At 39.9% G+C, this 16,508-nt stretch overlaps 1 protein-coding gene across 4 annotated transcripts in view; it reads left to right on the top strand.

The window, feature by feature from the left end:
* LOC128689688 (uncharacterized) overlaps positions 1-13,016 on the top strand; it is a 36,549-nt gene extending 23,533 nt beyond the window's left edge. For 3 of the 4 annotated variants that reach the window (XM_070084843.1, XM_070084826.1, XM_070084836.1), the window contains one exon: positions 6,240-13,016. In XM_070084843.1, the coding sequence (XP_069940944.1) occupies positions 6,248-8,350 (2,103 nt within the window). In that variant the 5' untranslated portion in view covers positions 6,240-6,247 and the 3' untranslated portion in view covers positions 8,351-13,016. The remainder of the gene's footprint in view (positions 1-6,239) is intronic. The other variant, XM_070084834.1, reaches the window with a different exon arrangement.
* Positions 13,017-16,508: the final 3,492 nt, after the last annotated feature.

Below are 16,508 nucleotides of genomic sequence, written 5' to 3'. Positions count from 1 at the left end.
GAAAGGGTGAGGTCAGTCTTTGTGTATGGGCTCCAGGAAGTTGAAGGGGAAACATATGAAGCAAGAAAACAAGGGGGAAAAAAAGCAATTGAAAGCATCATGAAAGCAATAGGAGAAGACGACATGACCCAGCTGGAAAATTTTCGGAGAATAGGGGGGTTTGTAAAAAAAAGAACCCGGCCAGTGAAAGTGACCTTCAAGGCAGAAGCGACTCGGACCAGGATCCTGCAGGAGAAAGCACGATTAAGGGACATGCCGGCATACAGGAAGGTGTATCTCGACTGCGACAGAACACAAGAAGAAAGGCAGAAACTGAGAGAGATGGTACAAAGGCGAAAGGAGGAAAGAGAGGGGATGGAGAAGACAGACAGGAGATCCCAGACCCAGGAATAGATCAAATACAGCCTCCCTCACAACTTCCTATAGAAGCCTCCCAACCAGGTCAGCCCCAGTGCAACCAAACACACTAAATCAAAACACCCATGCCACATCCAATGCCCCCACCCACTACATTACAAACTCCACCCCCACAGCAACAACCCATAGTTCCTTACCAGGTCTCCCACTTCCCCAACCCCAATATACCTCCCAGACCAGAGTCTTAGAAAAGAAGTTGAAGGTGTGGTATACAAATGCAGATGTAATAATAAACAAGTATGAGGAGTGGCACGAAAGAATCAAGGAGACATCCCCAGACATAATAGCACTCACAGAAACAAAACTCACCAGAATAATAACAGATTCAATCTTTCCATCCGGATATCAAATCCTCAGGAAAGACAGAGGGAGGAGAGGGGGAGGAGGAATTGCACTGCTCATTAAAAACCAGTGGGGTTTTGAGAAAATGGAAGGAATGGATGGCACGGGCGAAAGGGACTACTTACTAGGAACAATCCAGTCTGAGGGACATAAGGTGATAATTGCAGTAATGTACAACCCACCACAGAACTGCAGGAGGCCAAGAGAAGAATACGATGAGAGCAACAGAGCAATGATCGACACACTAGACGAGGTGGCCAGGAGAGCACACATGGGGGGAGCAAAGTTACTAGTTATGGGTGATTTCAATCACAAGGAGATTGACTGGGAAAACCTGGAGCCCCATGGGGGTCCCGAAACATGGAGAGCCAAGATGATGGATGTGGTACTGGAAAGCCTCATGCATCAACATGTTAAGAGACACTACCAGAGAGAGAGGAGAGGATGAACCAGCAAGACTGGACCTTGTATTGACCTTGAGATGTTCGGACATTGAGGGTATCATGTATGAAAGGCCCCTGGGAGCTAGTGATCATGTGGTTCTGTGCTTCGACTACATAGTTGAGCTCCAGGTGGAGAGAGTAGCAGGAATAGGCTGGGAAAAACCAAACTACAAAAGGGGGAACTACTCAGGCATGAGGAACTTCCTTCAAGACATTCAGTGGGAGAGGGAACTGACAGGAAAACCAGTACAAGAAATGATGGACTATGTGGCAACAAAATGCAAGGAGGCAGAGGAGAGGTTTGTTCCCAAGGGAAACAGAAATAATGGGAAGAACAGAACGAGTCCTTGGTTCACCCAAAGGTGTAGGGAGGAAAAAACTAGGTGTACTAGAGAATGGAAAAGGTACAGAAGACAGAGAACCCAGGAAAATAAAGAAATCAGCCGAAGAGCCAGAAACGAATATGCACAGATAAGAAGGGAGGCTCAGAGACAATATGAAAATGACATAGCATCAAAAGTAAAGACTGACCCGAAGCTGTTGTACAGCCACATCAGGAGGAAAACAACAGTCAAGGACCAGGTAATCAGACTGAGGAAGGGTGATGGAGAATTCACAAGAAACGACCAAGAGGTATGTCAGGAGCTCAACACAAGACTTAAAGAGGTATTTACAGTGGAAACCAGTAGGACTCCAGGAAATCAGAACAGGGGGGCACACCAGCAAGTGCTGGATGAGGTACATATAACCGAGGAGGAGGTGAAGAAGCTGCTATGCGAACTTGACACCTCAAAGGCGGTGGGCCCAGACAACATCTCTCCATGGGTCCTTAAAGAGGGAGCAGAGATATTGTGTGAGCCATTAACAAAGATCTTCAACACATCATTTGAAACTGGGCAACTCCCTGAGGTATGGAAAATGGCAAATGTAGTCCCAATTTTTAAAAAGGGAGACAGACATGAGGCACTAAATTACAGACCTGTATCACTAACGTGTATAGTATTCAAGGTCATGGAGAAGATCATCAGGAGGAGAGTGGTGGGGCACCTGGAAAGAAACAAGTGTATAATTGACAACCAGCACGGATTCAGGGAAGGAAAATCCTGTGTCACAAACCTACTAGAGTTTTATGACAAGGTGACAGAAGTAAAACAAGAGAGAGAGGGGTGGATCGACTGCATATTTTTGGACTGCAAGAAGGCCTTCGACACAGTTCCTCACAAGAGGTTACTGCAAAAGCTAGAGGATCAGGCACACATAACAGGAAAGGCACTGCAATGGATCAGAGAATATCTGACAGGGAGGCAACAAAGAGTCATGGTACGTGACGAGGTGTCAGAGTGGGCGCCTGTGACAAGCGGGGTTCCACAGGGGTCAGTCCTAGGACCAGTGCTGTTCTTGGTATATGTGAACGACATAATGGAAGGGATAGACTCAGAAGTGTCCTTGTTTGCAGATGATGCAAAGTTAATGAGAAGAATCAAATCGGATGAGGATCAGGCAGGACTACGAAGAGACCTGGACAGGCTACAAGCCTGGTCCAGCAACTGGCTCCTTGAATTTAACCCTGCCAAATGCAAAGTCATGAAGATTGGGGAAGGGCAAAGAAGACCGCAGACACAATATAGTTTAGATGGCCAAAGCCTGCAAACCTCACTCAAGGAAAAAGATCTGGGGGTGAGTATAACACCGAGCATATCTCCTGAGGCGCACATCAATCAGATAACTGCTGCAGCATACGGGCGCCTGGCAAACCTATGGATAGCGTTCCGATACCTCAGTAAGGATTCGTTTAAGACTCTGTATACCATTTACGTCAGGCCCATACTGGAGTATGCAGCACCAGTTTGGAATCCACACCTAGTCAAGCACGTCAAGAAATTAGAGAAAGTGCAAAGGTTTGCAACAAGACTAGTCCCAGAGCTACGGGGATTGTCCTACGAAGAAAGGTTGAGGGAAATCGGCCTGACGACACTGGAGGACAGGAGGGTCAGGGGAGACATGATAACGACATATAAAATACTGCGCGGAATAGACAAGGTGGACAAAGACGGGATGTTCCAGAGAAGGGACACAGACACAAGAGGTCACAATTGGAAGTTGAAGACTCGGATGAATCAAAAGGATGTTAGGAAGTATTTCTTCAGTCATAGAGTAGTCAGGCCGTGGAATAGCCTAGAAAGTGACGTAGTGGAGGCGGGAACCATACATAGTTTTAAGGCGAGGTATGATAGAGCTCATGGGGCAGGAAGAGAGAGGACCTAGTAGCAATCAGCGAAGAGGTGGGGCCAGGAGCTGTGAATCGACCCCTGCAACCACAAATAGGTGAGTACACACACACACACACACACACAGGAGCTCAGACTCGACCCTTGCAATCTCAACTAGGTGAGTACACACACACACATACATGAGTATACATACACACATGAGCACAAGCACTCACACACATATGAGTACACAAATATACATGCAAACACAAGGACGTCCATGGTTAAGCAAATTATAATCAAGCTTCATAAAAAATAGTATTGATTGCAATTTGAATGTAAGTTCATGATTGTATCAGTTAGATTCATTTAGGGTTATATGTTATGTTGACAAAATTTCCCTTGGCTTAATACTTTTTTTTTTCTCTCTACAAGTTGGCTGTCTCCCACTGAGGCAGGGTGACCCAAAAAGAAAGAAAATCCCCAAAAAGAAAATACTTTCATTATCATTCAACACTTTCACCTCACTCACACATAATCACTGTCTTTGCAGAGGCATCCAGATACAACAGTTGAGAATCATGTATAAAGATATATAACATATCCCTCTAAACTGCCAATATCCCAAACCCCTCCTGTAAAGTACAGGCATTGTACTTCCCATTTCCAGGACTCAAGTCCAGCAAAATCTAATAACCAGGTTCCCTGAATCCATTCACTAAATATTACCCTGCTTACACTCCAACAGCTCATCAAGTCCCAAAAACCATTCGTCTCCATTTACTCCCATCTAACATGCTCACACACACTTGCTGGATGTCCAAGCCCCTCACCCACAAAACCTCCTTTACCCCCTCCTTCCAACTTTTTCAAGGATAACTCCTACCCCTCCTGCCTTCCCCTACAGATTTATACGTTTTCCAAGCCATTCTACTTTGATCCATTCTCTCTAAATGACCAAGCTGCCTCAATAACCCCTCATCAGCCCTCTGACTAATACTTTTAGTAACTTCACACCTCCTCCTAATTTCCACACTCCAAATTCTCTGCATAATATTTACACCACACATTGTCCTTAGACAGGACATTTCCACTGCCTCCAGCCGCCTCCTCGCTGCAGCATTTGCAACCCAAGCTTCACACCCATTTAAGAGTGTTGGTACCACTACACTTTCATACATTCCCTTTTGCCTCCATGGATAACGTTTTTTTTGTCTCCACAGATACCTCAACGCATCACTCACCATTTTTTCTTCATCAATTCTATGGTTAACCTTATCCTTCATAAACCCATCTGCTGACAAGTCAACTCCCAAATATCTGAAAACATTCACTTCTTCCATACTCCCTCTCTCCAATGTGATATCCAATTTTTCTTTATCTAAATCATTTCATACCCTCATCACCTTACTCTTACCTATGTTCACTTTCAACTTTCTACCTTGACACACCCTCCCAAACTCGTCCATTAACCTTTCCAACTTTTCTTTAGAATCTCCCAAAAGCACAGTATCATCAGCAAAAAGTAACTGTGTCAATTTCCATTTTGTATCTAATTCCCCATAATTTAATCCCACCCCTCTCTTGAACATCCTAGCATTTACTTCTTTTACAACCCCATCTATAAATATATTAAACAACCATGGTGACATTACACATCCCTGTCTAAGACCTACTTTTACCAGGAAGTAATCGCCCTCTCTCCTACACACCCTAACCTGTGCTTCACTATCCTCATAAAAACTCTTTACAGCATTTAGTAACTTACTACCTATTCCATATATGTACTTGCAACATCTGCCACATTGCTCCCCTATCCACTATCATATGCCTTTTCTAAATCCGTAAATACAATGAAAACTTCCCTACCTTTATCAAAATACTGTTAATAGATATGTTTCAATGTAAACACTTGATCTACACCTCTCTCTCTCTCTTACTTGCTGTTGCCATTTTCCTTTTGTCCTATCTGCCTCTTACTCTAACTGTAGCTACAACTAATAATGATCCGATATATCAGTTGCCCCTCTATAAACATATACATCCTGAAGCCTACCCATCAACCAACCTTTTATCCACCAATACATAATCTAACAAACTACTTTCATTACGTGCTATATCATACCTAGTATACTTATTTATCTTCTTTTTCATAAAATATGTATTACTTATTACCAAACCTCTTTCTATACATAGCTCAATTAAAGGCTCCCCATTTTCATTTACCCCTGGCACCCCAAATTTAACTACTACACTGTACTCCCTCCACAACATTTTTACCCACTTTGGCATTGAGATCCCCAACCACAAGTACTCTATCACTTGGTTCAAAACTCCCATGCTGAGTGAGTAGAATCATATGTGAGATTATGTGGTTTAGTGCTTCTTTTTTATTATAATAATGTAATATGTGAGGTTATATCTCAGCTTTTTTAAGTTTTCTGTTGTCCTGTTGCTTTTACTGTTCCTTGATAATATGAGAAATCACAAAAGCACTTTGAATTTAACTACCATATTTTGTGGCTTATTAGACTCATTTTTTTCCATAAAATGCCTCCAAAAACCAACCTGTGTCCTATAAACTGAAGGTCACCGACAGGAGATATAAGTTTGGGGTGTTGGGTGGGCTGTAGCTCTCCCAGTTACGTCTGATGCCGAGCCATTGAAACTGAAACAAGCCTTATAAGCCGTGAAAGACTGTATTTTTCACTGTGGTTATTTTGCAAATATGTACATGTAATAACATTAGAATAATATTTGCTCTTCATTATTAATCCTTGTTATTAAAAATTTTTGTTCCAAAAGTAAACATTACCTATTTTTCCAGAGCAGCAGATGCAACCTGGTCCACAGCTTACCCCTCAATCTATCCAGTATAGATACATGAAACGGAAGGACATTGAGAAAACATTTCCCTTAGGGAAGACCCTGGACTTTGCATATCCTCTTCTCCATCCAAAGAAAATACAGCCATCTAGGAAAGAAACAAAGCAGGAAAGTGTCTTTGCTGGAAACTGCCTAGAGGTGCTAGAGGTACATGGAAAAAACTATGTTATTCATCCAGAGTGGAAAGATGGGCAGGAGCAAATTATGCTTTCCAAACTGGAGAAGGGTATCTATTGTGGCGATGATTACAAAAGAAACAATTTATTTTTTAAGTTAAATAAATTTGCTTGCCTTCCTCAAGAGAAAACGGTTCTTCAGATTGTATCTAAAGAAGTGTACAATAGTGGGTATATACTCCTTCGCTCACATAGAAGTGCAGAGTTCATTTGTTTGGAAGGAGGACAGCAGGAACATAAAAGTACTGAGTGTAATATAATTAATGAATATTCTACAACAGATGTGGCTTTGAGTGACACCCTTCCTGGCATATGGGCAGTAGCTTGTACAGATGGAGATGTATCTTTACGAAATGCCCAAGATGAATGTCCTATTTGGAATGCCAGCTTCCAAGAGAAAAAGATTATGTCAAAATTTTCCTTGTACCACTGTGATTTTGGTAGGCATCCACAGTCTCTTCTTGTAGGTAATGAATCTGCAGTATGGTTATGTGACACACGTGTCAAAGCTAATGTGCATAAATATAAAAATTACCAAACAAATAAGTCTTGTTTTACAGTATTAGTAGTTAAAGAGGTGCAAAAGTATTTGTCCGGTTTTGAGGAAATTTGCTCATTTTCGAAAATCAGTGAATCGCCATATTTGTATGTAGTGACAGAAGATAGTGTCTTTGTAGTAGATGAACGCTTTTGTAAAATGCCTGTGATGAATTGGAAGCATATGTTAATTAAAAGACCATTCTATACAAGCACTAAGAGATTCGATGACATGGAGTTTCTTATGCTAGCAAACAGTCATGAAAAGAAAGTGAGTATAATAGCTAATGAATGGATTACAAATAAGTATAACAGACAGTGCAGAGGTGTAAGCTTACCCAAGCATTTTCAAATTGTCCAAGACACTGTAAACTTCGCTCATAAACAAGACCTTTGGTTCAGACACCAAGTACAGGATCGGTTAGATAACAGTTGGAAAGGTGTAACATCTGTTGTTCATCCAAAAGACAGTTTAGGTATGTTATTTCTGGTGTTGTACAGTAATGGAGACATTTTTTCTCAAGTCTTCAAAGTTTCTCAGGAAGATTCAGACTTCCCACATGGTGGAGCTGCAGAAAACATTCAGTATGGTAAAAGCATGTTAAGTAAGTGGGAAGAAGAAACAGTTAAAGTCAGTGTAAATAAATCATTAACAGATAAGATTACCTACTTTGACACATCATCATTTTATCAGAAAGTCTTGAAGAAAAGTGTTACAAAAGAAATAGTTGAAATATTTGAAGATAACCCAGACATTGACACTGTTAAGAAAAAGATGATTTGGAACATTAGAAAACAAGTACAGAAGCTTCGAGAACAAAAGAAGGTGAATAAACTTAAGAAGGCTAAAAAGCAACTACGAACTACTCATTGGTTAGATGTCCTATTTGATAATTATATTACAGATTGCAGTAGCAGTGAGCTAAAACATCTGCCTCCTCCTAAAAATTTAAAGCCAAGTGTTCTTAGTAATTATTTACCACCAAAAATTATGTCTTTTTTCAATATTGAGAACCTAAAGAGCTTTCAGGATTTTTTGGCTCCCAAAATTCTCTCTGTATGGGTAGGAAGTGATACAGAGAAAATCAATAACATTGAATCAAATTTCCATTACCAAACAGCACCCTTTGATAGTTCTCTTTTATCAAGCCTACCTGCTAAGATGCGAGTAGATGATCAGATAAATGCCTTGGAAGTTCCTGATCTTGAATTTGAGGAGTTTAGTCAGTTTTCACAAGTTTCTAGGAATATGTCAATGTGTGAATCACAATCATCTCGTCAAACTGAAAAAAAATCAAAGAAACCCCTTAAGAGGAAACCAAGGTTAGATGGATTTTAATAATGCATTGTATTACTGTCTGTAAAAGTTGGTAATTTTTTTATTTATAACTACACATGTTTATCTCACAATTGGTTTATTACACTAGCTGTAATCCTCAAAGTGTAAGGGATATTAATTTCATGTTTACATATTTATACTTAATTGCAAGGTATTATCATAGTAATTAGTATTTAATATGTAAGAGTATTTTTTGTAATACATACTGTACTATCTAGTATACTTTACAGTAAAAAACTTATCCCACTGAGGCAGGGTGGCCCAAAAGGAAAAACGAAAGTTTCTCCTTTTAAATTTAGTAATATATACAGGAGAAGGGGTTACTAGCCCTTTGCTCCCGGCATTTTAGTCGCCTCTTACGACATGCATGGCTTACGGAGGAAGAATTCTGTTCCACTTCCCCATGGAGAGAAGAGGAAATAAACAAGAACAAGAACTAGAAAGAAAATAGAGGAAAACCCAGAGGGGTGTGTATATATACGTGTATATGCTTGTACACGTATATGTAGTGTGGCCTAAGTGTAAATAGAAGTAGCAAGACGTACCTGAAATCTTGCATGTTTATGAGACAGACAAAAGACACCAGTAATCCTACCATCATGTAAAACAATTACAGGCTTTCGTTTTACACTCACTTGGCAGGACGGTAGTACCTCCCTGGGTGGTTGCTGTTTACCAACCTACTACCTAGGATTATTATTATTGTTATTATTTTTTATTATTAGCACATCAGCCGATTCCCACCAAGGCAGGGTGGCCCGAAAAAGAAAAACTTTCACCATCATTCACTCCATCACTGTCTTGCCAGAAGGGTGCTTTACACTACAGTTTTTAAACTGCAACATTAACACCCCTCCTTCAGAGTGCAGGCACTGTATACTTCCCATCTCCAGGACTCAAGTCCGGCCTGCTGGTTTCCCTGAATCCCTTCATAAATGTTACTTTGCTCACACTCCAACAGCACATCAAGTATTAAAAACCATTCAACTCCATTCACTCCTATCAAATACGCTCACACAAGCTTGCTGGAAGTCCAAGCCCCTCGCACACAAAACCTCCTCTACCCCTTCCCTCCAACCTTTCCTAGGTTGACCCCTACCCCGCCTTCCCTCCACTACAGATTTATACTCTTGAAGTCGTTCTGTTTCGCTTCATTCTCTCTACATGTCCGAACCACCTCAACAACCACTTCCTCAGCCCTCTGGACAACAGTTTTGGCAATCCCGCACCTCCTCCTGACTTCCAAACTACAAATTCTCTGCATTATATTCACATCACACATTGCCTTTAGACATGACATCTCCACTGCCTCCAGCCTTCTCCTCGGTGCAACATTCATCACCCATGCTTCACACCCATATAAGAGTGTTGATAAAACTATACTCTCATACATTCCCCTCTTTGCTTCCAAGGACAAAGTTCTGTCTCCATAGCCTCCTAAGTGCACTGCTCACCCTTTTCCCCTCATCAGTTCTATGATTCACATCATCTTTCATAGATCCATCCGCTGACACGTCCACTCCCAAATATTTGAATACATTCACCTCCTCCATACTCTCTCCCTCCAATCTCATATCCCATCTTTCATCACCTACTCTTTTTATCCTCATAACCTTACTTTTTCCTATATTCACTTTTAATTTTCTTCTTTTACATACCCTACCAAATTCATCCATCAACCTCTGCAACTTCTCTTCGGAATCTCCCAAGAGCACAGTGTCATCAGCAAAAAGCAACTGTGACAACTCCCACTTTGATTCTTTATCTTTTAACCCCATCTATAAATATATTGAACAACCACAGTGACATCACACATCCGTGTCTAAGGCCTACTTTTACTGCGAAATAATCTCCCTCTTTCCTACATACTATAACTTGAGCCTCACTATTCTCGTAAAAACTCTTCACTGCTTCCAGTAACCAACCTCCTATACCGTACACCTGCAACATCTGCCACATTGCCCCCCTATCTACCCTGTCATACGCCTTTTCCAAATCCATAAATGCCACAAAAACCTCTTTAGCCTTATGTACTTACTGTTCACTTACATGTTTCACTGTAAACACTTGGTCTACATACCCTCTACCTTTCCTAAAGCCTCCTTGTTCATCTGCTATCCTACTCTCTGTCTTACTCTTAATTCTTTCAATAATAACTCTACCATACACTTTACCAGGTATACTCAACAGACTTCTCCCCCTATAATTTTTGCACTCTCTTTTGTTCCCTTTGCCTTTATACAAAGGAACTATGCACACACACTGCCAATTCTTAGGTACCTTACCCTCTTTCATACATTTATTAAATAATAGCACCAACCACTCCAAAACTATATCCCCACCTGCTTTTAACATTTCTGTCTTTAACCCATCAGTCCCAGCTGCCTTACCCCCTTTCATTCTACCCACTGCCTCATGAACTTCCTCCACACTCACAACTGGCTCTTCCTCACTCCTACAAGACGTTATTCCTCCTTGCCCTATACATGAAATCACAGCTTCCCTATCTTCATCAACAAATAACAATTCCTCAAAATATTCCCTCCATCTTCCCGATATCTCTAACTCTCCATTTAATAATTCCCCTCTCCTATTTTTAACTGACAAATCCATTTGTTCCCTAGGCTTCCTCAACTTGTTGATCTCACTCCAAAACTTTTTCTTATTTTCAACAAAATTTGTTGAAAGCATCTCAACCACTCTCTCATTTGCTCTCTTTTTACACTGATTCACCGCTCTCTTAACCTCTCTTTTTTTTCTCCATATACTCTTCCCTCCTTGCATCACTTCTACTTTGTAAAAACCTCTCATATGCTTTTTCTCCCTTACTACTATCTCTACATCATCATTCCACCAATCGCTCCTCTTCCCTCCCGCACCCACTTTTCTGTAACCACAAACTTCTGCTGAACACTCTAACACTACATTTTTAAACCTACCCCATACATCTTCGACCCCATTGGCTATACTCTCACTAGCCCATTTATCCTCCAATAGTTGTTTATATCTTACCCTAACTGCCTCCTCTTTTAGTTTATAAACCTTCACCTCTCTCTTACCTGATGTTCTGTTTTCCTTGTATCCCATCTACCTTTTACTCTCACTGTAGCTACAACTAAAAAGTGATCTGTCTGTGGCTCCTCTATAAAGATGTACATCCTGAAATCTACTCAACAGTCTTTTATTTGCCATTACATAGTCCAACAAACTACTGTCATTATGCCCTACATCATATCTTGTATACCTATTTATCCTCTTTTTCTTAAAATATGCATTACCTATAACTAAACCCCTTTCTATATAAAGTTCAATCAAAGGGCTCCCGTTATCATTTACATCTGGCACCCTAAACTTACTTACCACACCCTTTCTAAATGCTTCTCCTACTTTAGCATTTAGGTCCCCTACCACAATTACTCTCTCACTTGGTTCAAAGGTTCCTATACATTCACTTAACATCTCCCAAAATCTCTCTCCTCTACACTCCTCTCTTCTCCAGGTGCATAAAAGCTTATTATGACCCACTTTTTGCATCCAACCTTTATTTTAATCCACATAATCCTTGAATTTACACATTTATATTCTCTCTTCTCCTTCCACAACTGATCCTTCAACATTATTGCTACTCCTTCCTTATCTCTAACTCTCTCAGATACTCCTGACTTAATCCCATTTATTTCTCCCCACCGAAACTCTCCTACCCCTTTCAGCTTTGTTTCGCTTAGGGCCAGGACATCCAACTTCTTTTCATTCATAACATCAGCAATCATCTCTTTCTTGTCATCCACACTACATCCACACACATTCAAGTATCCCAGTTTTATAAAGTTTTTCTTCTTCTCTTTTTTAGTAAATGTTTACAGGAGAAGGGGTTACTAGCTCATTGTTCCAGGCATTTTAGTCGCCTCATACGACATGCATGGCTTACGGAGGAAAGATTCTTTTCCACTTCCCCATGGACAATAGAAGAAATAATGAAGAACAAGAGCTATTTAGAAAAAAAAAGAAAAACCTAGATGTATGTATATACATATCTGCATGTGCATGCCTGTGTAGTGTGATCTAAGTGTGAGTAGAAGTAGCAAGATATCCCTGTTATCCAGCATGTTTATGAGACAGAAAAAGACACCAGAAATCATTATTATTATTATTATTATTATTATTATTATTATTATTATTATTTTATTAATTTATTAACACATCAGCCTTCTCCCACCAAGGCAGGGTGGCCCGAAAAAGAAAAACTTTCATCATCATTCACTCCATCACTGTCTTGCCAGAGGCATGCTTATGCTAGTTATAAAACTGCAACATTAACATCCCTCCTTCACAGTGCAGACACTGTACTTCCATCTCCAGGACTCAAGTCCAGCCAGCCGGTTTCCCTGACTCCCTTATTATTATGGCTGTAAGGCCCTTACAGGTTTAGCACTTGGTTATTATTATTATTATTATTATTATTATTATTATTGCTTACCATATATTCATGAGGAAATGCAGAAACTATAAGTAATACTGGACTGAGAAATTTAGGCATCCCTTGTAGTCTCATATTTTCACAACCTTACAAACCCTTGTTGATTTTCTTTAAAAAACAAATTGTTCAACACTTCTATGGTGGAAGCAGAAAAAAAAAATATTAGCCCTAATAAAGATAAACTGTGTATGTCTTACTTTATTTTTATGTATTCAGTGCATGGTACCATAACATTTTATCTTACTGCACAGGAAATTTTTACTAGAGTATTTTCATTTTTTTTGTCTTTTATGTTTTGATCATCCTTATAGGTCAGCTGGCCTGCACCTAACCCTTTCACTGTCAGGAACCCCCCTCCTTCCCCAAGAAAAAAAAAATTATAAGAGCCAACAATGTTGGGAATTCAAAAAAAAAAAAAATCTTCCATGGTAGAGAATCTTTTTCTGAAGGTAATGGCATTAAAAATATGAAATTTGATGGAAAACTTTGGGAATTATGCAGGCATAAAGTTGGGGGTGTAGGTACAATTTATTCATTGGCAGTTTTGCCCACTGTGACTCCTCTTTTAAGCGAATTCCATTGCTAGTACGTCTTCCATTCTATGAAATAAATGCAAGAAACCGCCTACCCAGCTATCAGAACTACTAAAGTCGGTGATTTGGCCACTTTTACATTTACACTCGACTGAAAAAAATTAAAATTTAAAAACCGTCTAAAAACCACTGTAGGCATTGCAGCCACCAAAGCAACATATCCTCTCTTCATTATTCACATTCCCACACCTCTCCTGTATCACCCACTGTTTAGAATTCATCACAAAAAAATCAAAAGTTTTACCCTATTTTTCAGATCATAAAATATAACCAAGATTAGTTACTGTTTAGGGCAGGGGTTCCCAACCTGGGTTGCAAGATGGCATTGCAAGGGGTGCAACAAAGAGTCCTAATGAAAAGTATAATTCTGCTTATATTACCATAAACTTTTCTAATTGCTCAATTTATATTTGCATTTTATGCAATTGTGATATTACATTTGTAGGGGTGCAACATTAATCGAACATTTCCTAGGGGTGCGGGGCATGGAAAAGGTTGGGAACCCATGGTTTAGGCATCCCAATAATTGAGGCAAACCTAGTAAAAAATCTTAAAACAGACCAGGAGGGGAGGATGATGTGGGGGGCCTTACCTGTCCTCAGGAAAACCATCAAATATTTTAACTACTTTGAGCTCAGTTTCAGGCTACAGTACTTTCTCTCATGAAACCAACCAAAATCATCTCTTATTTTAGTAGTATATCTAACTTTCTACCAACTGATACTAAGAAACAACCAGTAAAATTATCCAAGCACACATCTCAAAGTCACTATTTTAAACCAAACAAGGTCAGAGCTTTGTTTACCCATCATGCACTGCATGGGACAGGATCTTTTTTTATACCGTGCACACTTGCTGCACAGACACATTCTCTCATGTCTAGGCCACAGTTTACTGCTCACAGTACATCTGAGGACAATGTGCTTCAAATGTAGATCTATGTGCTCCTCTCTCCTATGAGGGTTATTTGTGTAATTTATTTATTTATTTATTTAGAAATTTAGCATACATACAGAGGTACAAAAAAATACAGGTAAGAGCAGCATGCCATGTAGATCAAAGTAAGGGACAGTGAAGGGTTAATCTGGCCCTGCCCATAGGGGTCATAGAGTTTTTGTGGATTGTGTGATAATCAGGTTCAATCCAAGGAAAAGGAGGATAGGCCCAATTCCTTGACTCAAGGGTAATGTGAATTAACAGAGAAAACAAAGATGAAGGATGAAAAGGAGAGTACAATACAGTACTATATATTGTAAGAACGAATGTCAATATGAAAGAATACATTATGTACACTTGTAATATTCACATTGTGCTCCATTTGAATTACATATTTACTGTGTTCTTCACAAGAAAAGTTAATTATAAAAGATATTTCTATAATGTGGGGCAGAAGTTTGTGGCTATAGGAGGGTGGGTGCAGGAGGAAAGAGGAGTGATTGGTGGAATGATGAAGTAAAGGGTGTGATAAAAGAGAAAAAGGTAGCTTATGAGAGGTTTTTACAAAGCATAAGTGTTGTAAGAAGAGCAGGGTATATGGAGAGTAAAAGAAAAGTGAAGAGAGTGGTGAGAGAGTGCAAAAGGAGAGCAGAGGAAAGAGTGGGAGAGGCACTGGCAAGAAATTTTGCTGAATTAAGAAAAAAATTTGGAGTGAGGTAAACAAGTTAAGAAAGCCTAGGGAACGAATGGATTTGTCAGTTAAAAACAGAGTAGGGGAGTTAGTAGCTGGGGAGCTGGAGGTATTGGGTAGATGGCGGGAATATTTTGAGGAACTTTTAAAGTTCGATGATGAGAGGGAGGCGGTAATTTCATGCACTGGTCAGGGAGGGATAACATCTTTTAGGAGTGAAGAAGAGCAGGATGTGAGTGTGGGGGAGGTGTGTGAGGCATTACGTAGAATGAAAGGGGGTAAAGCAGCAGGAACAGATGGGATCATGACAGAAATGTTATAAGCGGGGTATACTGTGTTCGAGTGGTTGGTATTTTTGTTTAATAAATGTATGAAAGAGGGGAAGATACCTAGGGATTGGCAGAGAGCGTGCATAGTTCCTTTATATAAAAGGGAAGGGGGACAAAAGAGATTGCAAAAATTATAGGGGAATAAGTTTACTGAGTATACCAGGTAAAGTGTATTAAGGTTATTATTGAAAGAATTAGAGGTAAGAGAGAGAGTAGGACTGCAGATGAGCAAGGAGGCTTTAGAGTGGGTAAGGGATGTGTAGATCAAGTGTTTACATTGAAGTATATATGTGAACAGCATTTAGATAAAAGTAGGGAAGTTTTCATTGCATTTATAGGTTTAGAAAAGGCATATGATAGAGTGGATAGGGGAGCAATGTGGCAGATGTATGGAATAGTGTATGGAATAGGTAGTAAGTTACTAAATGCTGTAAAGAGTTTTTATGAGGATAATGAGGCTCAGGTTAGGGTGTGTAGGAGAGAGGGAGATTACTTCCCGGTAAAAGAAGGTCTTAGGGATGTGTAATGTCACCATGGTTGTTTAATATATTTATAGATGGGGTTGTAAAAGAAGTAAATGTTTGGGTGTTGGGGAGAAGAGTGGTATTAAAGTATGGGGAATCAAGTACAAAATGGGAGTTGACACAGTTACTTTTTGCTGATGATACTGTGCTTATGGGAGATTCTAAAGAAAAGTTGCAGAGGTTAGTAGACGAGTTTGGGAGGGTGTGTGAAGGTAGAAAGTTGAAAGTGAACATAGGAAAGAGTAAGGTGATGAGGGTATCAAATGATTTAGATAAAGAAAAACTGGATATCACATTGGAGAGAGGGAGTATGGAAGAAGAAAATGTTTTCAGATACAGTGGAACCTCAAAAATCGAACTGCTCCCAACACAACCAATTATGTAAGTGTATTTTTGTAAGTGCTTTTATAAGTGTATTTTTGAGGGTCTGAAATGGACTAATCTAATTTACATTATTCCTGATGGGAATAAATTCGTTCAGTAAAGGCACTCGAACAGCCTTCTGCTCTGAAGAAAGTTCGATATTTGAGGTTCCACAGTATTTGGGAGTTGAACTGTCAGCAGATGGGTTTATGAAGGGTGAGGTTAACCATAGAATTGATGAAGGA

The sequence above is a fragment of the Cherax quadricarinatus genome, chromosome 1 (assembly GCF_038502225.1).
Source record: "Cherax quadricarinatus isolate ZL_2023a chromosome 1, ASM3850222v1, whole genome shotgun sequence".
NCBI lineage: Eukaryota > Metazoa > Arthropoda > Malacostraca > Decapoda > Parastacidae > Cherax > Cherax quadricarinatus.
The sequence above is the reverse complement of the archived record's forward strand: the minus strand, read 5'-3'. Positions and strand labels throughout refer to the sequence as shown.